General features: G+C 38.8%; 1 protein-coding gene across 3 annotated transcripts in view; it reads right to left on the reverse strand.

Annotated features, from left to right (window-relative positions):
* The window catches only part of GRB14 (growth factor receptor bound protein 14), a 121,163-nt gene that overhangs the window by 23,724 nt on the left and 73,426 nt on the right, over positions 1-24,013 (reverse strand). For all 3 annotated transcript variants that reach the window (XM_070581432.1, XM_070581433.1, XM_008533478.2), the window contains 2 exons: positions 18,326-18,482; positions 1,415-1,536 (listed from right to left, as the gene is read on the reverse strand). In XM_070581432.1, the coding sequence (XP_070437533.1) occupies positions 1,415-1,536; positions 18,326-18,482 (279 nt within the window). The remainder of the gene's footprint in view (positions 1-1,414; positions 1,537-18,325; positions 18,483-24,013) is intronic.

Below are 24,013 nucleotides of genomic sequence, written 5' to 3' on the forward strand. Positions count from 1 at the left end.
GTTTCTCCAAACTTGTATGATCATAAAATTTACCCAGGGCAGTGGTCTAAAACAGGAATTCCCAACCCTCATTCCCGGAGTGTCTAATTCAGTGGGTCTGGGTAGGTCCTGGATCCTGGGTGTTTAAAAAGCACTCTCTTCCTCCCCTAGGTAATTTTTATGATCAGAGAAGTTTGGGAAAATACATTCTACTATACTTCCTGTAAGACAGGGTTTTTCAACAGTAGTTCTATTAACATTGGTCTAACAACACTGTGTTGTGGGGGGCTGTGCTGTGCATCGTAGGGTGTTTAGCAGCATTCCTGGCCTCTACCCACGAGCAGCCCTCCCCACCTCCTAGTTATGACAACCAAAAACGTCTCCAGACATTGTCAAATTGCCCCCTAGTTGAGAACCACTGCTATAGGCCTACAAACTGAATGCACAACCTTGTTTAAATTTAAAAAGAAAGATAAAACCAAAAACGAGCACTAAACCATATGCCTTTAACTATGACTTTTAAATTCTTCCTTTTAATAAAGATTCACAACAAGAAAACAGTTTCCCTTCAAATTCTAATTCTGTTTAATTTTTCTCAGGACCCTTCTTTGTCAAAGATCATCCCATTATGTTTCTATTAATAGGTTCAAATAAAAGAGAAAGTAAGAGGTCTTTCAGGGTTTGAAAATATTCTATTATGGTGTGTATCATATATTTTTCATAAAGGATCATTTCAATCCAATTATCCAAAACTTAGTGTAAAAATATGCTACAGCTGCAGAGACAAAAACAATTTAAAATAATGAGCCCAGAGGCTATTCTGACTTCTCCAGATCCCTAATCTTCATTAGAATGTGACATACATTTATTTTTTCTTTCAAAGAGAACTATAATGAAAGTACTATTTACTAGATAATGCACTGGTCTTTATCTCATTTCTACTTAGCTCAGTAATTATTACACTGAAAACAAAATACTTTGGAACAGCAAGACTCACGTCAATCTTAAATATCTGGCTAAGTTACAACATTCCCAACAATGATCAATCTGTTTTTACTTTTAAAAAATTCTTATTTAAATTTCCTAAATTCTGTGAAAAGTGTTAAACTATAATATTTTGGAAACTGCTTGAGGATCTCTAATAATCTATTCCCCAAACCAAATGTTTAGTAGTTTTTTCTTTTTCTTAAAAAGAAAGAAAAAGAAGCAATAGTTGCCCAAAACTGTGTGTCTGAACTTCTGTGATGATGCTGACTAATCACTATTAGAGTAAGAAAAAATGTGACTATAATTTTAAAGGACCAGAATTCTTACCTACAATTCACCAAATAGGGAAGTGTATTTTACTTATAGGGACTCTTTTCTTCACATAAAATAAAATAAAATTTAACTAGTTAATTTATTTTTCATAACTATCAATGGGGATTTTACTTACCATTGGATTTTTAAAGAATTCATATTTGGCATAATTTTTTCTAAAGTATAGCTTATTTTCTTCTTCCATTCCCCAGTTAGACAGCACTTCAATCACCAGCTCATGGTCTTCTATTGTTCTTTCTGTAAAGAATGTTTCAGTGAACACGTCAACAAATAGACAAGATAGGTAGGTAGGTAGATAGACAGACAGACAGGTAGGTAAACAAATATATAAGGATATAAATATTCATAAACTATATAAAATATATTATGCATCTATCTTTATTAAACATAGCAAATTTCAACTCAATTCTGAAATAGCCAGATGGATAAAGTTCTCACCAATTTTGAATTAATAATGTTGATTTTTATGCCAAAACAGACTGCAACCTGAAGAGGCAAATGACATAAAATAGCACAATGCACTCTTTGCTAATTCTCAATCTCCTTTTATTGCTATGTAAATTATAAGTTGGATAACAAATCTACATTAAGAATATGGAGCTATTCTTTTTTTCTCTAATTCATCATGTTGCCAAAATTAAAATATGTGCCTCAAGGCTGAACAATTCACCTCATTAAGAGTGACAAAAAATTTTGACAGGTTCAATATGCATTTAAGACACATAATATGGAAAGCTAAGAAAAATTAAAACAAATGCTTTAAAAGGAAAATTTTAATGCAAGTACACAGAATCTTTTAAGAAACCTAACTTCTTGTGGCACTTACACTTCAAAACTAGTGTTCAGGCAAATATATTTTTTATTAAGAATGAAGATAGGGGGGCTGACCTAGTGGCACAGTGGTTAAGTTCGGGCGCTCCACTTTGGTGGCCTGGGGTTCACTGGCTTAGATCCTGGGTGCAGACCTACACACTGCTCATCAAACCATGCTGTGGTGGCATCCCACATACAAAATAGAGAAAGACTGGCACAGAAGTTAGCTCAGGGCCAATCTTCTTCACCACAAAAAAATAAAAAGGAATGAAGATAGAAGGAAGATAGGTAGGTAGGGTGAGAAGGCTCTTACGAGAAAAGGCACTTAAATGAAATAAGCAATGACAACTTTAAAGAGGTAAATATAACACTCAAAATTCCTATTTTACTAAGAAACTATGATATTCATAGCAATACTATTCATAATAGCCCCAAACTAGAAACTACCCAAATGCTTATCAACATGAAAATGAATAAATTGTGTAAAATCACACAATGAAATATATACTATAACATATAACTGTATGCATAAATTTCATAAACATAATATTAAATGAAAGAAGTCAGACACAAAGAGTACAAATTACATGATTCCACTTATATAAGGCTCGACACAGGTAAAACAAATTTGTGGTGTTAGAAATCAAGATCATGGGGAGAGTGGGAGAATGGGCAGGGGCAGGAGGAGAATCACTGGGTGGGGGTAATATTCTTTTTCTTGATCTGGGTGTTGTTGGATCCTCAGATATATATCTGAGAATTCACTGAGTTGTCCATATACGGTTTGTTTACTTTTCTTAAGGTATGTCATACTTTAATAAAAGGTTAAAGAAAAGTAACTGTGAAATTACTAACGCAAAACAGGGAATGGAGAACAGCCAAATAAGGAATATAGAAATCTGCTTTTTTAGGTGCCTCTAAGACCTTTTTAAAAAGTACCTGTGTTTCAGAAATTCAACACTCGGGAGTGATCTGTGACCTACAACACCCGAACCCTTGAAAGTAATGTCATACTTAAATAGAAGCTTATTCATCTGAAAGGAAGTTCTTGTAAGAGTGTTCAATGAATATGGATGAGTTTGAGCTAAGTCTGTATCAACACTCTGGGTCCTGTTCCTAACTCCCATTGCTCTTTTTCTGTCTCATCGACAAGCCCCCGTAGCTCCTTCTCCCTCCTAAGAGGCAGTCCTTGGCTCAACGCTTTTCCTTCCCTTTCTCTAAACTAATTCACTCTCCCCTCTTCAGCCATCACGTCTGTCAAGTTCCTTGAAGCAAAATCTCAGGCTACGGTTGTTTTAACTCATATACCAGGCCTAACTGCCAGACTTTCCACCACCTCAAACACAGAATGTCTAAAACCAAAGTCAGTATGGTGGCTCTTCAAAATATTAAACAATTCCAGCAATTCCACTTTCAAGTATACAACCAAAAGAAGTGAGAGCAGGGACTGGAACAGATATTTGTACACCAACGTCCACAGTATCATTCACAACAGCCAAAAGGTGGAAACATCCTACTGTCCGCCAACAAAGGAATGGATAAACAAAATGTTGTATAGACATAAAATGGAATATTATATGGATATATTATATATATACTATATATATATTATATATATATATATATAATGGAATATTACACATGCTACAACATGGCTGACCCTTAAAGACCTTAAAGTAAAATAAGACAGACACAAAAGAACAGATACTGTATGATTCCATTTACATGAGGTACCTAGAATAGACAAATTCACAGAGCCAGAAAGTAGAATGGTGACAGGGACTGGGAAGGAGGAATGAGGAGCTATCATTTAATGGTTTCAGCGTTTCACTAAGGAAAGACAAAAATGTCCTAGAGATGGACGGTGGTGATAGCTGCACAACAATATGAATGTACATAATGCCAGTGAAGTTTACCCTTAAAAAGGGATAAAATGGTAAATTTTATATTATGTACATTTTACCAAAATAAAAATAGAAAACAAAGACAAAACAAAGTCATCTTCCTCTTTCCCTCTCAAACTGCTTTTTCCTAAATTCTCCCATCTCCGTTACACCTTCTCTATATGCACTTCAATATCCTCCACTCTTGGCATCCCCAGACATCAGGGATTCTTCCTCCAAGCGTCTCTCACACAACCAACAACCCCCAACCCATTCCCACTATCGCCATTCCATTTTAGGCCCTCACCTTCTCTTAACTTATCTCCAGAATTCTAGTTCTTCCAATCCAATCGGGACACTAATATCACAGCAAACCTCATAAAATATTTGTGTCGATGTGACCCCTGCTCAAAAAGCTTGTCTACTTCCTACTTGTTATAAACCCACGTGGTCTGGCAGCTATAATATTCATTCACTCATTCATTCAACAAATATTTATCGAAGGCCTACACGTGTCAGACTTTCATCTTGGGGCTTGGAATTTTATAGTGAACAAGACAGTCAAAAATCACTGATTCTAATGGGAAGACATGAAGAATAAATAAAATGTAAATCTTCAAAGGCGGCAATAAACACTACAGAGAAAAACAGAGCAGGGAAGAGGGAGAGAGGAGGGCACAGGGGAAAGGAATTCATTTTCAACAGCTTGTGAGGGAAAGCCTCGCTGAGAAGGTAATGTTTGAACAAAGACCCAAAGGAGAAGAGGGCATGAGCCAAGAAGATATCTAGAGGAAGAACAAGAACAAAGCCCTTGAGGCAAGAGCAAGGCTGGGATGTTTGAAGTACCGCAAGGAGGTTAATGTGGCTGAAGCTGAGTGAGCAACAGGGAAAGAACTAGAAGAGGTTAGAAAAGTAGTGGTGATGAGCTGGGGGGATTGGATAGAGCCCTGCCATTCATAGTGAGGATCTGGCTTTTCCTCTAAGTTAGAGAAGTCATTTTGAACAGAGAAGTAACATAAATGGATTTATGTTTTCATTGGATCACACTGGCTGCTGGGTAGAGAACTGATTTTAAAAGGCTTAAGGGTAGAAGCAGGAAGACCATTTAGTAGAATATTGCAATTAACAAGGGATATGGCTTGAGATTAGAATGGTAGCAGCGGACGTGCAAGAGGTAGGCAGAATCTGGATCTATTCTGAAGGTAGAGCCCACAGGATTTGCTGACAAATTGGATATGGAATGAGAGAGACAGGGTAATTAAGAAAGACACTAAACTTCTTCGTCTAAGCTCTTAGAAGGACTATTTTACGACTAATGAGCTCGAGATGTAAGAGAAGCAGGTTGTGGGGAGATCCAGTGGCCACTGAGATACCGAGCAGGAAGCTGCAACTCTTTCTATCCTTACTTTTGTTGACTTCTCACCCAAACCCAGCTGGTGTTTTCAAACTTATGAAACACAGGTTCACATTACTAAACACACAGTATGTGAAGCACTATATCTATATTCTTTGCAACTACAGTGGGAGAAAATTTCAAGGCAGTGAAAAAGATGTTTGCTTGTTTGTTTTACCAACCTGTATTTCTTTGTACCCATTACCTCTCTCAACCATAAGGAAACAACGTATGTTCTGCCCTCAAGATACACTGTATAGAGCGGGGAAAAAATGACAGAGACGCATTTTGAGTTTCAAAGTAGACTTATCAGTCATTGACAAATAGAATTTCTTGGAGAGAATCATGTCTCCATTGCCTCACACAGGGATCCAGCCTCTGTCCTCTGGGAAAGGAGCTGGAGTTAAGGCGTTAGTGGAGGAAAGGGCGGAATGGAGACTGAGAGGGAGGTAGACAATAAGTGGATGATGTAGGCCCCAAGTGACCCTGTCTCCTGTCCCCTCCGAGAACCAGAACTCTTGCAGAGTGAGGAGTTGATAGTGATAAAATGCCAGATATGTTTAACGGTGGTGTGTGGCTCAAACCAGAGTGTAGCCTTGGGAGATCTGTAGGCTCAAACAGAAATCCTGCATCTGGCATGGTGGAGAAGCAATGGATGAGTGCACCCTTGAGGCAGAGGAGTTCACAGCATCCTAGGTGAGGGGAAAGAGAACTGCAGTAGTATCAAGTCCAGAAGGAAGATGGAAGGGCTAAGAGAAGACCATGAACTTAAGGGACTTTATGTTACAGTCAATAAGCTTGAGAGGAGCAAGGGTTTCCAGAACATTACAAGTTGGACAAGAGTCAGACAAATACCCCTCCTGGGACTTAAATGCCCCACCAGACTGTTGGCGGAGTTAATGTAGGTCTGAAACTTCAGGTGAGAATATTCTAAACCCGGTGTAACTCATTTATAGAACCTGAACTTATTATTTACCCCAAAAAGACTGAGAACAATCTGTAAAGCAAACAATAGAAGATTAAAGTGTCTGCCATTAAGAAGGCAGGAGACCGAGAGTAAAAAATTAATTCAAGTTATAGAAATAAAGAAAATTATATTTCTGCAAGTCTCAATCTGAGATCTTTTTCATTACTGTATTTAATTTGAGTAATATCTTCAGTAGGCTAACTAATGGCCCCAAAGAGATCAGGCCCTAATCTCTGGAACGTGTAAATGTTACCTTATATGGTAAAGCCTCTGCAGATGTCATTAACTTAAAGATACTGAGATGAGGATATTATCCTGGATTATCCAGGTGGGTCCCAAATCCAATCACAAGTATCCTTATAAGAGACAGACAGAAGATTTGACACAGACATAAGAGAAAAGGGCAACGTGACCACAGAGGCAAGGACTAAAGTGATGCATCCACAAGCCAAAGAATGCTGGCAGCCACCAGAAGCCAGAAGAGGCAAGGAATGGATTCCCCGTAAAGCCCCCAGAAAGAGCGTGGCCCTGCCAACACCTTGATTTCAGCCCAGTGAAATTAATTTTGGACTTTTCACCTCCAGAGCTGTTAAAGATTACATTTCCATTGTTTTAAGTCTCCAGGTTTATGGTAATATGTTACAATAGTCTTAGGAAACTAATATCAAAATCTAATGAGCAAGTCGTATTTCCATTTTACAGAAAATGAACCTGAAGTTCAGAAAGGCAAACATCTGAGGATTTGAATGGCGGCCACAGGTCTGGCCCCATGTCACTCTTTCCTCTGTACGGTATAGCCTCTGCCTTCGCTCCAGTTCCCACCGCAGGAGCATCCCCTTCTCCTCTGCTGCGTCTATTTATATCCTGTTCATTCTTTCTGTGTCAGCTAAAATCTCTCTTTCACATTCCTGAGGTTTTCATGTTTCAATTGCCTGAAAATCATTTATTTTGAAATGCGTTCAATAAACACGTGCTAAGTGAAAAAACCCACGATTTTAGTGCAAGGGGAAAGAAAATAATGGACAATATTTCAAATTATATCAATCTTAATCTCACATAAATCATTTGAATTTGGACCGCATCCAAAAAGAAAATAAAAGTGCAGAAGAACCAAGCTGCATGTGAATAGCTATGACCAATGGGTAACAAAAGAACTGGTGTAACAGAGGTGGTCACCAAACAAGTGGCGGGCTAGTCAGGGTCTCGTGGACCACACGCAAATGAAGCCCAGCACACCAATCTAGAAAGGAAAAATAAGGGATATGATATTGGCAGAACATTTCACGGAACTATAATACCAAATGTTTAAATAATGCAATTACTAGCATCAGGAAAGTATTCTGGTAATCTTAAGAAGAAAAATTGCTTCAAATAAAGCTAGCAAAAAACAAGAACATGTGAGAAAGCAAAAGTCATACTTTCCCTTCCTTCAAAGAAGACTCTGGCACTATTCTATCGAACATTCAGATAACATATAAGAGGGCAAATAAACAAAGTCTAGAGGATCAAATGAAGCTGCAGGTTTTTACCTCATATACTCATCTGGTAACAAAGATAAAATTTTCTTATTTCCAGCTTTTTAAAATTGTATTACATTAAAGAATCTGTTTAAATTCATACATCCCCATCCCAATTTGGATACACTGCCAAATTCCATCCCCCAACCAAGTCTCATAATGTTAAAAGATTAATGTTACAATAATCCAAATAGCCCTAAGAGGCATAATTGATTATCAATTAATTACATCTTAAGAAAGTTCACGTTTCTTTAAAAAAGGCAGAAATCTAACTAACTACAGACTTTAACAGGGAGAAAGTTCAACATGAAAATACAAGATACCTAGATGGATTACTTTGACAGGAAATGAAAAATGCTTGAAGGGGAGGTGAAAAGGTGCTGAAGACCAGCCTTGTCTTGCCTAGGCCTGGACATAAGACACCCTCATCCAGAACTAAGAGCAGGAAGAACAAAACAAATACTCATCGGGATGGTTTCCACTTTTCTCCTGACTCTTCTTTACCCCATTCTAAAACCAAGCAGATTTTAACCATCTAAGTAATCCTGCTAAGTAATTTAGAATATCTTTTTTAAATATCAAAAAGAAGCAAATCAATTCTATAACTACAGACTCTTTGCCACAATGTCCAAAAAAACCAGGGTATTAGGAGCTATTGCCCAGAACGAACTCAGATACATTTTGAGCTATCATTTGAGAAACGACCCCGGTATCATTCACATAAATTCATCAAGATTCTTTTAAAGACTTTATTTTTAAAACTTCATAAACCCATCTAAAATACTATATTAAAATATATTATTAAAACTTCACAAATATAAGTCTATTTAAAAAAACTATCTGAAGTATTTTTCAGGCATTGGAAAGTGAATTACAATGATCAAATACCACTCTTGTGTAGGTAGGAAAACAGGAGAGAAGCCCTCTTAAATCGCTTCAAAACAGCAACCAAAAGGGAGGAAAAAAAGGAAGAAAGCCTCCAAAAGAGTAAAATAAGCTTTTTAAAAACAAAAACAAAAGCTTCATATTTTTTCAATTTTATTTTTGTTTCTGATAGACAAGTGAAGCCTGATGGTAACAGAATGAGAGATTACCAAATAATGATAACTACATATAATTCTATTTTCTATTTAGTTTTCAGAAACTTTTTCTTAAAAAAAGAGAGAGAAGAAAGAAGTTTCTTCTGAAACTGTTGATTTATCTTCAAAGTCTTTTAAAAAACCTCAATCTTCCCCCAGAACGGAAAGTGTTCACCTGTGACCTTCTGCCTGGATTTCTTCACTGAATCCACTGAAAGTACAGCGTGGGCTCAAATAGAAACCTGAGTCCCTACTCTTCTCATCACTTGATAAGAGAAGAAACAAAAGTGGCTTTTACCTCTAATTCGCCCAGAAAACAATTCTTTGTATACCTTTGTTACAGGAAACTCCAGGAGACAAATGGTCCTTGTACTTCTCTGTGCTGGGTAGAAACTACATACATTTTGTCAATCTTATTTTCAGATAGAAATGAACAGCCTCTGACCAAGCAAAGCAAAAACTGGAGAAGCAAAGAATAAAACAGGGCTCAATTTCTAAAAGGTTCCTTAACCTAAGAAAACTACTTAATACTGGCAAAATCCCCCAGAAAATTGCCACGGCCAGATTCAGCTCCCTCAACGTTCTAACAGGAAAATCTTGACACTTCAGCTTGAAGGCTGTGAAGGCCTTGTGGATCATTCTTCAACAAATCGAAACAGTCCTCATGTTAACTCAGACTCAACGATCACAACTTGTATTCATAGAAAGCCTTATTTTTCCACAAAGTATTTGCATATATACTATTTCAAACTGACTGGTAATTACCTGAAGAACTTTAAAACAGCGTCCATAAACTCTAAGTTACCCAAAGTACCCTTTAAGGACTCAGAGTAAATTTCTATTTGGGCATGGCATGCAATTTCTTTGGCTTCTTTTCCAAGTCTTTTCCTTCTAGGTACTTTGCAAGCCATCCTTTGAACTGTCTGATATAAATACCTTACAGTTTAGTACACCTTAGTTCAAAAACCATTTATTTGTCGTAGGCCCGCTGGTTACAAAGATGTATACATAATCAGGGTCTCAGCTTTCACAGAATTACTGTCTAATTTTTATTACTATTAAGACAGTTGCAGAAAATGTTACAACAGCACAGAAGATGGGTACTTGGTCCAACCTGGGGCTTCAGGAAGATGTCTGAGCTAAGTCCTTAAAAATCTTTGAGAAAGTTAAAAATTTTTTTTTTCTGATTACTAAAATACTATATTTCTATTACAGAAATTTGAAAAACACAGACAGCTGACAAACACAATTCATTTTTACACCTATCAATCAAGTATATTCCCTTCTTGTCTTTTTCCCTGGGCCTATATGAGTGCATTTGTATATATTTTTGACAAAATTTGGGAAATACTGTGCATATATATGTATAAAAGCATATATATATAAACATATATATACACACATACACATATACGTTTCCTAAATTTTGTGAAAAATATATACTTATATTCAATCATTACAATATTACATTTGCCCACATCAGTCGTCAAAAAAAAGAACTCCAAAAACATGATCAAAAGCCAATAACCTTCGATCCTGTGGATGCACTCTAACTTACAACAGTCCCCTATTATTTTATACCATGAGGCTTTACTTTTCTAATTAATTGATATTGTAAATAATCCTGCTTGATCAGCCTTCTATCTACTTCTTGTTCAAATTTGCTGGTTTCCCACCCACCTATAGCGTGTACCTGTGAGGAGCATCACCTCGCAGGACACAACTCATCAATATCGGTCCTAGTACTTCCTGCACCACTCTGTTATTTTTGGGATTTGTAATTTCCTAAAGGATGTTCAAGAAGGGGTGGTGCCAGCAAGTACCCTGAGTGTCTCAAGGAACAGCTCTGAGCAGCAGAGGTCTGGGCCCAGGGGCTACGGGAGAAGCAGATGTGTCTCCCTACCTGCTCTCCGAGGGAAAGGGGGACTCTGCTTCACGAGGCTGAGCGTGGGAGCCTCCAACTGCTTTTCTCTCTCTCCTCTCCCCAGACTGTGGCACTAGGTTAGCTGTCAGTCAGTTTGGACAGATGAGAGTTTTCATCTTACTTTACTTTCATAGGTATTTTTAGAAAATGGCTAGTGGTTATACCGTACTGCCATTTTTAACTACAATTTCAAGAAAGCCTTGGAAGATGCACAGCAGCTAGGCAGGTTAAGATGGGCAAGAAAGGACTTCCTGAGAATCTTAACAGCACGAGCAAGGAAACCAAGGAGTAGAAACTGTAGGGTATGCAGGCAACTCCAGGCAGTTCTCGACTGTATAAGCTAAGAGGAGGGAGGGGCGAGATATGAGGCTGGAAATACAAGGGGTGGTCAGGTCACAGGTGCTATAAGACCTGCAGAAGACCTTGGGCCCTCATGCAAGGAGAATCAGGTCTGCATTCAGATGGATAACCTTGCTATGACCAGAGGCAAGAGAACCAGTAGCAAGGCTAATGTAATACCAGAGGAGAGAGATGATGAGGTCAGACTCAGGCTACGAGAATAGAGACAAGGAAAAATCAGCTGGACCAGGAGGCAGATTTAGTCATGAGCACTCTGCTGGTTTCATAGCCTCCGTCTCCAGCCTCAGTGTGCCACCAGGACACCATGTCTCCTCAAAGCTCAGGTCAGGGCTGTGTGAGTGTAAGTACAGATGAGAGCCCAGTGCCACGTGTCCTGAAGGCTTCGCAAGTATTTCTGCTGGTGATGACGGTGGTCACAACTCTGACCGCTGGTAGGTTCCAAACAGCACAGAAGGTACAACTACGTGTCAGCACAGACAACAGGAAAAACACTTGTGCCTCTTTTGTGAAAAAGAAAAAGAGTGAAGGAGCAGCTTCAAAGCAGGCGGCCGTGAAGGGTTTCTTCACCACCACTGTGCATTCTAGCTTAGACCAGTGGGTACAGCTGCACACATAAAAACAGTTTCATTAAAAGCCCCCAGTCATTCATTTTGCTTATTAAAGCCACTCCACAATGATATTCACAATGGAAATCTCAGCTGTCCCTAGCAATGACACTAAAATACAATTAATTCCTCCTCCTGAGGAGTTTATAGGTATGCGCTTGAGGTATTGTGTTAATTGCCACTGCTTCGTATCATGGCTTCAATTAGGAATCAAAATGGGAGCAAGACAAACACAGATTCCATTAAGTTCCAGAGGACTGAAAACTCAAGTTCTTAACAATGATTATAACAGCAGAGGACTCCATCTGGGGAACTACAGTGACATCCAGTGGCTGTAAAGTAAGACACACCAGTTACAAGACTTGGGATGTTATATCATGAGAGAAGGGGAAATATCTGTTGATAGATGGATATTTTAAATTAAATATCTATAAAACTACATGTACAACTAGAACCTCATCATAACACGATCCAAAATCAGGCAAATCAGAGGTTCATGACAAAATCAGGATGTCTAGCTGCCTTTGATAATTAACTCTGCCTATTAAAACTCCCAGCAGTGTACATTAATAATTATGGGCAGAGGATATGAAATATTGATATGGTATTCAAAGTTCCAAATGTCATATTACCATTCACGTTGTGTACAAATTCAAGAACAAGTCGTTTTCAACGTGATCCTCTTGCTCAGCCAAAATAAACAGCTGCCCCTGCTATAAAGTGAACTGGGTTGGATCAGTTTGATCCCAGTAATTTCAATACCACCTTGGGAAGGAAGATTGATCTGAAAATGTTCTCTAAGCTTCAAAATTTAAATGTGTGCTTATAGCATGCATGAGGCATAGAAATGGAGAGTGAGACAGAGACAAACCAACCACAGAATCTCAAGAACACTTGTCTCACCTAGTGGGGTGTGGAGAAATCCACTCGCTTCAGTGGAAAATACACAGACTTTAGAATTTTCCGGCACCTATATTTGTGCAATGTTTGATTCTGGGCAAAGTATTTCATCACTGAGTCTTTGTATTCTTGTATGTAAAATGGAGATTTAAAAAACATACTCTGTAGGGTTGCTATGAGACTAAGTAATGAGTGCATCTATCAGGTTAATGTAAAACCTTTCTGTGCCTTGCACATATAAGACACACATTAATAGTAGCTATCACACATATGCAATATCAAAAATACTAATCAGATAGAAGTTTCCTTTGCCACAGAAAATGTCACTCTGAAAACAGACTTTAGATTCCATAAATCTACCACATTTTGAATGTCAAGTGCTCCTCCTTCTGACTTTAGGAATTTGTGGTGTGCTTTAATGGATCAGAAGCAACAGGAATAGCACATCTATTAACTAACAATAGATAGAATGTTTCTAAAAGAATGTCTCTAAAACTTTCCTAAGCTTATTTTGGTGATTAACATGAACTAAAGTGCAGAAAACCCTCAACTCTCTCTCATTTATCCCCTAAATCAAAATGTTCTCCCTATAAGGCTTCAGATCTCACAAACACAAAACCCTCTAAATGTGCAGACTGTAACATGAAAATGGCACAATGGGGCAGGCACAACTAGCAGAAGCGACAGCTGAGCAAGGATCAATCCAGGAAGCCACAGGTAATTTGATGCAAAGGCAAAACAAAGTTGCTGAGCCTCCAAAAGGTCAAAACTTGAATTCTGGCCTTCTTAGCAGTAATTTTTTCTTTTTGGTGAGGAAGATTAGCCCTGAGCTAACATCTGTTGCCAACCTTCCTCTTTTTTTGCTTGAGGAAGATTGTCCACCTGTGCCAATCCTCCTCCATTTTTTGTATGTGGGATGCCGTCACAGCACGGCTCAACAAGCGGTGTATAGGTCCGTGCCTGGGATCCGAACGTGTGAACCCCAGGCTGCTGAAGAAGAGTGTGAGAACTGAACCACTACGCCACCAGGCCGGCCCCCTGAGCAGTAGATTTTTAAAACTAAATCAGATCATATTGCTCTCCAACTCAAACACCTCCAGTTACTTTTTCTCTCACTCAGTGTAAAAGTCAAGCCCCTCCAGCCTCCAAGACCCTACGTGAGCTGGCTCTGCGGTAACTCTAGAAAGTCCTCTCCCTCTGCTTCCCCCCTTACTGACTCCGCTCCAGAAATGCTGGCCTCTTGGCTGCTTCCTGAACACAAGCACATTGCCACGATGGGGCCTTTCCACTTGCTATTCCCTCTGTCCAGAACAATCTTCTTCCACGTAACTGCAAAGCCTTCTCCTGTCTGCTTCAAGTCTCTGCACAAACATCATGCTGTCAGGGATGCCTTCCCCGATCTTTCTATTGAATGTGCATCTCCCACCCCCGCCAGCATCCCTCGTCCCTGCCTGCCTTTTCTCCCCGGAGTTTCTCATCACCTAAGGGATTACAAATTTTAGTCACGTGTCTCTCACCTTTCTCTTCCCACAAGAAGGCACACTCACAAGGGCAGTGTTTTTGTCTACTATGCTCATCCTCTACCACCAGGATCTACACACAAAACAGACTTGCTACAGAATAGTCACCAAATATTTGCTAAACTGTCTGAGGAAGGCAACAAGGAAAGGAAGGGAGAGTTCCCAATTTTTATGGAATCTGTAAAGTGCAAAGAAAGAAATTAACATATTCAGGATGTATTTTTAAGGGCACACATATAAAAAGGGATGGCAGTCTACAAAAATGAAGACGTAGTAGAATTAGACATTATGTTAAAATAGAGAAACTAATAAAAGTTATCTCAGTATTGTGAAATTATGGGTAATATTGTTTGCTTGACATCTTCATTTCTCAGTTATTTACACTGAGATGAATTATTTTGGTATTAAAAATATTTTTTAAAATAATAGATACCACCTCCTCCCTTTTAGAATTCTGTTCACTGATAACTCATCATTTTGATCAAAGAAAGGTCAAGAACATCTCCTGAACAATATACAGAGCTCACTAGCTGGTCACCAAAGTTTTGGCAAATAGTTTGTCCCTCAGCTCTTTATATCAATAGCACTAGCAGACGACATGCTGCTGAAGGTGTCCGCGGTCCATTCTGCTGACAGAGGGCATCTGCAACTGCATATCACATTTAAGGGGGGAAAAAACCCCAATCTAGTTCTTCTCATTCATTGTAATATGCAAATGGAAAAAATGTTACTTAGTACCACTATTAGATTGAATAGATATTGCAAGAGTATTTATAAGCTACACACACAAACAAAATTCAAAAACATCAGTTTTATATTTGATGCTGAGGAAGAGCACAGCACCTCAACAGTAGTTACTCTCTTGTTATATTGTTAGATAAAGAAATGGAAGAAAAAAAAAGATAAAGAAAACTGTTCCTCAAGAGCTCATCCGGATAGTCATTAGCTATCATCATCTAACGTTTTGTTTCTGTCTATCCTTATAGAAATAAAGAAGCATATAAATAAAAATTTGGAAAAAGGAAAAAAAATGGAAGCTGATTAATCTAACACACATTAGATTTTGGGTAGCATTAACATCTGTAATTTTTCTGCTACTTAAAGGTACAATCTGAGTGAAAACAAAAAGAAAAAAAACACAAGAAAGCTCTGAAACTAAATTTCTTTCTCAGAAGTTTTGGTTCACTGCATGGTTGATAAAGCCAACAGACAATATTCCCACATCTTTGATTTTATTTCAGCAGTTTCTAGAAAATATAGTAATGGAGAAATATTCTTCTATTTCTATTTCATGGCTAAAAGTTTAAATTTAGTGTGTTGCTCAAATTAATTCTCAGTGTTCCATTTTAAGCCTCTATATTAAAAGACTTGTGCATTTTATTCCTTAGTATAACTTGCAGGATCTCAGAGAACACTGCTGCTTGATTTACAGGGTATATTCTTTATCACTGAACTTCAAGCTATTTGTTAGGAATAAACAATAGTGCCTATAACAAAAAAAATAAAACTTGTAAAGTCTCAAAAATAAAAATCTGAGTATAAAATACTGTAATTATATATTAATTAACAGCTATACTCCTACAAGCATAAGTAAACGAAATCATTTGGAACATGGAGCTATCTCTTGAGAGTTAACATCATACTTTTAGGAGATTAATGATCATGAATACAAGTTAAATTAGTCACAAATGGCAATGAAGAAGACGTATGCCGAAGTTTTTCTGCTCCAGGAAGGTGAGACAGCAAGCTGCACTGGCCAGTACAACATACCTTCAGAATTCAGGGTTTTTGGCAGGTATATGCTCAGCTGTCAAGATCAGCTGGCAATTGTAGCTCGTCAACTATCTGCTGGGGGGAGGGGGACGTAGGCTGGGGTTCAGAATCGCTGTGGACACTATCAAACTACACAAGCTTCTTTTCCACAGGCTTCACTCTGTCCTCTGAGGTTCTGACATATCCTAGGATGGTAGTCTTCAAATTGGAAATACACAAACATTTTCTGAAGGGTCCAGGGGATTTAGGGAGTTTTACATGAACCACTTTCCATAATCTTTTAAAAACAAATCTTCCTAAGAACATACCTTTTCTGCCAACGTCATCTTTATTTCATTTCATAAGACAAAGACAGATCTCTCATCTGAACTGAACCTTACTTTGGTATATTGCTCTGGGGGGTAAACTCTCTATGCATCAAAGAGAAAATTTTATATCTTGTAGTTGGCTATGCAAGAAGGCGAATGACTCTTATGACTAGGTATAAAATTCTCAATTCTTTAAACAAAGTGAGAGAACTAATTAAGCTATCACTGATAAAGTATTTAAAGTAATTTTGATGATGTATCACTAAAAGTTTTTTTTTTTTTAAAGATTGGCACCTGAGCTAACAAATGTTGCCAACCATTTTTTTTTTTCCTGCTTTATCTCCCCAAATCCCCCCTGTACATAGTTGTATATCTTAGTTCTGGGTCCCTAGAGTTGTGGCATGTGGGACGCTGCCTCAGTGTGGCCTGATGAGCAGTACCATGTCCACGCCCAGGATCTGAACCGGCAAAACCCTGGGCTGCCGCAGCAGAGCGCACGCACTTAACCACTGGGCCACGGGGCAGTCCCCAAAAGTTTTTTTTAACATATAATGCAAAGGAGTTTGTGGTAGGCAAAATAATAGCCCCCCAAATGATATCTACACCTTAACCCCTGGAACCTGTGAATGTTACCTTATACGGCAAAAAAAAAAAGACTTGGCAGATATGGTTGAGGATCCTAAAATGAGGATAATATCCTGGCTTATCTGGGTGTGCCCTCAAGGCTACTATTCTAGGAGAGAGGCAGAAGGAGACTTGACACAGACAGAAGGGGAGAACGCCATGAGACCACATAGGCAGAGATTAGAGAGATGCAGCCATTAGCCAAGGAATGCTAGAAGCCACCAGAAGCTGGAAGAGGCAAGGAATGGATTCTCTCGTAGAGCCTGCAGAGGCAGCACATTCCTGGTGAAACCTTGATTTCAACCCAGTGATACTGATTTCAGACTTCTGGCCTCCAGAACTGTGAGAGAATAAGTTGTTTTAAGCCACCGAGTGTGAAGTAATTTGTCACAGCGCCCACAAGAAGCTAATACAGAATTCAAAGAATCGAATGGCATTGCCACAAAAAACACCTTCCTTTCTCATCCACTTACTACAGGAACATGTTTTGAACACTAATATCTGTAAAAATAAGAAAAGGGGAGATAAATTTGTTGCCAAATCCTGTCTCACTCTAGCAGAAGACAGAAAACTCTTTATAAACTTATTAAAACATTTGGCAAAAAGGCCCTCTACAGTTCACAATACAGAGATGCATTTCCAATTTAAAAGTTTTTTTGAAAGGTTACTCTTTATGTTTGTAATTTAAAAATGGGAAGGAGTTACCTAAAGTCATGTGCCACATAACAACATTTTGGTCGATGACAGACCAAATATGTGATGGTGGTCCCACAAGATTAGTACCATAGAGCCTAACTGTGTAGTAGGCTAGACCCTCTAGGTTTGTGTAAGGACACTCTATGACGTTTGCACAAACAATGAAATTGCCTAACGACACATTTCTCAGAATGTACCCCTGTCATGAAGCAATGCATGACTGTATTTCTTCAAGAAAACTCTCGGGTGTACACTCCCATAAAGAGATTCACCACTGTGGATACTCTCCACGTCTGCACTACAATCCATTCAAAAAACAGCTAACAGCTTATTTCATTAACTTCTCAAAAAATGTTCATTGGGCTACTAAGGATTATCATGAATTTTACCTTTCCATCAATTTGGATTCTATGTTTTAGCTCCCAAATTCCCATACATCATTTAAACAAAGAGGGATGGTACATGTGTAATATTTCTGTCCTTATTTCCATTTTGTGCTACGTTCTTTGCCTCTCAACCACCAACACCAAAAATAAAAATAGTAAAGAAAAGGACTATTCATAAATCTCTTCTATTTTTGTACACCTGAAGAAAATCTTTGCCATACAATCAAAACTATAAGGAACAGAAAAGCAAGGATGTGACTATAATTCTTTATCCTTACCTAGACCTATGTGAGGCAGATGTTCAAATAGGGTCCAGCTGTGGTCATCAATGTAATGATTCTTCAGGATTAACAGCTGGCAAACATCTCGGGCAGTTATGTCACTGGGTACCTCTAAAGCCCTGCTGGTTTCATCTTCACTGTATACTTTAATTACCTGTATAGGTAAAAATAAGAAAAGAAGCTAAAACATTCTATTAAAGATATCATTCTAATAAGTCATCAAAGTTATTGGTTAAGCTGGTTACAAACCCCTTATACAGTTTCTTGTTCATCTAATTTTCTTATACATTGAGTGAACGTTGCCTATCCAAGACTTGACTGTAACAAGTCAAAATCACTTTGTCCAACAACTTAAACTCTCTCCTCTTCAGCGTCTAAACGAGAGGCCATTCAATCACCATTCAGTGCCATTTCCCCACCTCTCTGGTATAGTAAGAATCTATGTATCACTTATCAATATTTTAAATTTTCCATTCCATATTTAAGTCCTTTAAATAATCCAGGTAACACAGGTGATTTATTCCCAGATATATACAAGTAGTAAAAGCAGTAAACAGAATCAGACTTTGTGAAAAGACTTCTCTATTTCAGGTAATAGAAATTTTGGCAAAAACTGGCTAGAAGTTCACCAAATACCTTTCCTTTTCTCTTTTGCAATTAAGTTGTGTCCATGGGATTGAGTTTTAGTCAATGGAATGTGAGCACATGCGGTGTTAGACTTTCAGGCCCAACCCATGAAAATCTCCCACATGTTGTCCCCCGTTCTCTTACACCACCCTCCCACTGCATGGAAGTGACTAGGAGGACCCACAGGAGGGTAAAGCTGTGGGACAGAAGGAGGCTTTGTCCCTGAATGACCACAGGGAAGGTGCCCAATTAGGAAGGTCCATATGGAACTTTGACATGAGCAAGAAATAAACTTTTATGGTGCTAACTCACTGTGAATTTGTATTTATCTATTACAGTAGCTAATGTTACCCTAAATTATACAGAACTAGGGGGAGTTTCATACAACACTCCCTTCAACATTTGCCAAGCTGTGCTATATGCTAGAATTTCCACTATTAATTATGGTATGTTGTATATTAATTATAAGAAGGTAAATACCTATGACAACAGTGGACTAAGATCAACACAAAAGTAAGAAATGGTAAGAAAATGCAACATAATACACCTGTTACAAAAATAGAAACATTTCAACGTTGTTAGTAATTCAAACAAATGCAAATTAAAACAATGTATCAATTCTGCCCTCTCAATAAGTTTTTTAAATCATACTTCATGACAGTGCAACGAAACAGATGCTCTCTTACAATGACAGGAGTGATATAAATTGGTAAAACTATTTTGTATACCTATTAGAAAGTATTTATCAAAACATTAGAAGGTCCATTCCTTTGACTCAGTAATTTCAGTTAGGCAAACTATCTCAATAAATCTGTCCTAAATGTAGAAAATGGCTTCAGGCCTAGACACATACAGCAAAGCACTATGTATAATTCTAATATTATAGACCTAATACTCGGCAATAAAAGAATAGTAAACTACCATACTTTCACAGAATGGAATATTATATGGTGCTTAAAAATGTGATTCAAGGAAATGATATAAGAATTTTAAAAAATTCTTAATTAAATAAAATCATGACACCTAAGTATATGCTACATGGTAAAGTACAAACTTACTTGTTGGACTGGCTCCCAGCCCCCTACCCCTCTTCTGCTAACAGTATTCTGGTTGCCTTGCAGAGCACCACTCCCTCCCTCACCAACAGTTTTTGTGATTCTGGCAGCTCCATCTGCAGCTCAGCGATAGTGTGTTGGAGCTGCTGGAATTGGCTTATAAGAGCTGGTCGTTAAATATTCAGGAATTTGCAAGCCAAGCATCTTGAAATTAGCCATGGTGGGAGTACATACACCAAAGAAATTTGCAAATGCTACAAATAAGGCCTTTTTAAAAACAAAATTGTTTTTAGGGCCCAACCCCATGGCTAATAGTTCTGCACACTCTGCTTAGGTAGCCTGGGTTCACAGGATTGGATCCAAGGCAAGAACCTACTCCGCTCACTGGCCATAATGTGGAGGCATCCCACATACAAAAAAAATAGAGGAGGAGTGACACAGATGTTAGCTCAGGGTGAATCTTCCTCAGAAAAAAAAAGAAATTATTTTTAGAGCCAGTTTACCAGCATACCACTGTCTCAGTTCCAGAGAGATGTTATCCAAATTTATCGATCAGCACCCAGAATGCCCCTGGCAACTGCGATTATCTCAGAGAAGGGCACATGACCTACTCAGAGCCAGTCAGAGCCAATCTGGATATCTGCTCACATAACAAAAAAGCGGGCCCTCTTTTCTCCTGGGCAGATGTAGAGTGAAGCAGGTACTGTTCACAAAGAGAAAGACTGTGGGAAATGGAGACTACAAGGAGTAAGCCATACCAAGAGATGGAAAGAGTCCTGAGAATATCGTTGAGCCCCTGGATCAATGAGCACTTGAATTCTCGGTGTTTTTGTCGTATGTGTGCTATGAGGCAGTAAGCTGTTAGTGGTAACAGCCACCTACTTAGCTCCCTTGTTGTAGCCATGGACCTCTTCCATCTCACTCTCCATAGTGCTAGCAAAAGAAACTTTCTAACAGCCAAACCAATCGGGTTGCTCTGCTACTAAAATTCTTCAGGGGCTCCTTGTTGTCCTAACTCAAGCAGCTCATTGTGTTTATTAAGACCCCATACAAGGGGCAAGTCCTTTGCTAAGTGCTTTAATATAAGGCCGTCAGAGACAGAGATGGTTGTTGCCCTTAGAGAGCTTAAAGTCTAGTGTGAAAAGCAGTATTAAAAAAAGAGTAATTACAAAGTAGGGCATAAAAATGCAGATGTTACTAAATCATAAAATGGGGGTTAGGCAAGCCCAAAAGATATCCACGAAAAAGTGCTATTTAAGCCAAGACCTGAAGGAGGAGTAGGCAACAGCTAGGCAAAGAGACAGTAAGAGCATTTCAGGCTAAGAAAACAGAGGCTGTGCAAAGTCCCTGGGGCAGAAAGGAGCTTGGCAGGTTCTAAGGATTGAGAGGAGTCAGGGATGGCAGGAGCAGCAGACAGGGAAACTGTGGGGAAGCATGATGGTAAGCGAAAGGGATGAAAGGTCCTAAGTTCAGAGTTCACTTGAGAATCACCAAGCTTACATATAGTAAACAAACACAGGGACTTGGATACGTCTGACAAGGGAGAAAAGGAAGAAGAAAGGAAAAAGAGAATCTAGGACTGAACCCTGAGAAATTCCAATATTTAATGGTGAGTTAGAGGCAAGAAAACCTGCCTCTGGAACAGGTCACTGTGACCCTAGTGGAACATGAGGAACACTTGTAATCCACTCCTTCACAGCTGCACACGAGGCATCCCCTAGTTGGAATCGATGCTCTGACCACCACTAACACGCTTTATTTGGCAACTTCCTACTTATCACCTGGCCCCAGTTTCCATGACACTTTCTCCAGAAAGTCTTCCCTGACTGCCCACGGCTTTGTCATGTGCCCCTCTTACATGCTCTTATTTTGTAATTTTCTGTTTGCAGGTTGTCTTCTTCCTCAACTGTGCTAGTAAGCACCTTTAAGGAAAATCTCTGCTTTTTCACCATTTGACATGGTATCCCGGGGACCCAGCCCACCGCAGCGTATGGCTTAATAAAGATCTTTGGAACGAATGAACTTTGTACCCCTGCAAAGCCTATCCAAGGGCTGTGCACATATTAGGTACTCAATATACATTTGTAAACGTTAATTTAAAAATATTTTCTGTCACAAAGTGTATGATTAAAATTTAATGCTCAGGAAATTAAAATTCTTCTCAGTGAGCAACAGATATACAAGTTTTCTGCTAAGTAATCCTAGATAAGGATTGATTCAACATTGCTGTTAATGGGCAGGGCTGAGTTGTGAAGTCATGGAGGCAGCTACAAAGTCCTATGAAAATAGACTGCCAAAATCAGATGCAATTGTCTGTGTTTTCACTTCAATTCATTTATTTTTTGGTTAATACATGCAGTTCAGTAAGATCCCAAAATCTGTTTGGAATCTCAGTGTTTCCCGTGTTTGGCTCCAGGTAAACGATCACTCTCAAGCGGGTGCCTTCAGCACTGTGCCTGTGCTCGACCACTGGAAGGATGCTCAGGGACACCGTTCACCAGGTATCCACGCTGCCGTGGTCAACACCAACTAGACCACGCACTGCTGGGTGCTCCTGCCAAAAGCAACACGAAGGCAACCACTCCTGAGAGGCCCAGGGGATCTGACCCTGGGGCTGCTCCCTCCTGTGGAGCAATGAAGAGCTGCAGTTTCGGTTCCCTCCAGGCCGCTGCAGATTCCACGCCAGGAAATGGGGGGACCTGGTGGTGACCTGGCGGCTGCTGGAAAAGCTCCCTGTGCTTCCAGACCACCGCAGGCTGTTTTACAGAAAACTCCCCTCACCTGCGGTCACACGAGCAGGCTCTCATTTTTCACGCTTTTTTACGTATCTCTGAGGAGCTAAGAAAATGAAAAACTGGAGATGTTCTGGAGCTTAAGCCAAATTCAAAAAGAGAGCAAGAAGAAAACAAGAGGAAAAGTTGGGGAAAATGAGAAACGTATCTAACCAATCAGGAAATGCCAATATTTTCTTCAGACTATGTCGCTGCAAATCTGAAAGAAACAAGTTGCCAAGAATCAAGATACCTAAATTTAGAAGGGTTAAGCCCACTTAAATTTCTGGAAAACGTGCATGGACTCTCTTTTAAAATAAATAACACCTGCTGAGAGAAAAACTTAATACTCTCGTTGGAGCTCCATTTCAAACTTGTTTTTCTTAAGTCCAATTTAATGCTGACATTTGTCCAAAATACACATTCATCTATGAATGAAAAATTATATTCTGGTTGATATTCCACAGCAGCAAAGCCCTGTCATCTTTTACATCTATTCAGTAATTGTGAAAAATTCCTTCACCACCAATGGGATACCTTCATTAAAAAGTCTCATTTTATTTCTATTTATTTCTCCTTAAATTATATGAAAAGGGAAAGATAATTGAGTCTTAATTCTCTAGGAGAGTTGACTATGCCTCTTGCCAAAGTATTACTACACTAAACCTTCCTATTTAAGAAATCAAGTCATTAGAAAAGGTACATGACTACCATGGATTAAAACTATGTTAAAAACTTTTGGGAGCATGTAAAAATGAAAGAGCAGAGTTGTTCTTAAAAATCATTAAAGCAAAATACTGGTATCCTATTTCCTCTACATACTGAGAGGTAAAAAAGAGATTTGAAGATCATATAATCATGCTATTTAATAAAGGGATATTAAACATTTCCAGTTCAGTGGCCCAAATTCCCAGCTTGCTTTATAAAGTAAAAAACAGAGTGAGAAGAATATTATTCCTATCAATTGATCTACAAGAACATCTAAAATTGTATGCCAGCAGGAAGAACTCCTACACAGACTCTACAGGAGAACAGGAACTTTCTTTGTTTCATCAGTGCACAGACACTCGACTAGCAAGAGAGACACGCACTGATAAGGTCTGTCTACAACAGCCCGCCAGCATAAACAGAGAGAGCCCAAGGACGGCCCACAGTGTACAAACAGGCTGTGTTTAGGAAGCCTTCAATGTCACAGCAATCTTGACAATTAGAGCAACCTTGGCCTTTGGAGT

Source organism: Equus przewalskii, chromosome 17 (assembly GCF_037783145.1).
Source record: "Equus przewalskii isolate Varuska chromosome 17, EquPr2, whole genome shotgun sequence".
NCBI lineage: Eukaryota > Metazoa > Chordata > Mammalia > Perissodactyla > Equidae > Equus > Equus przewalskii.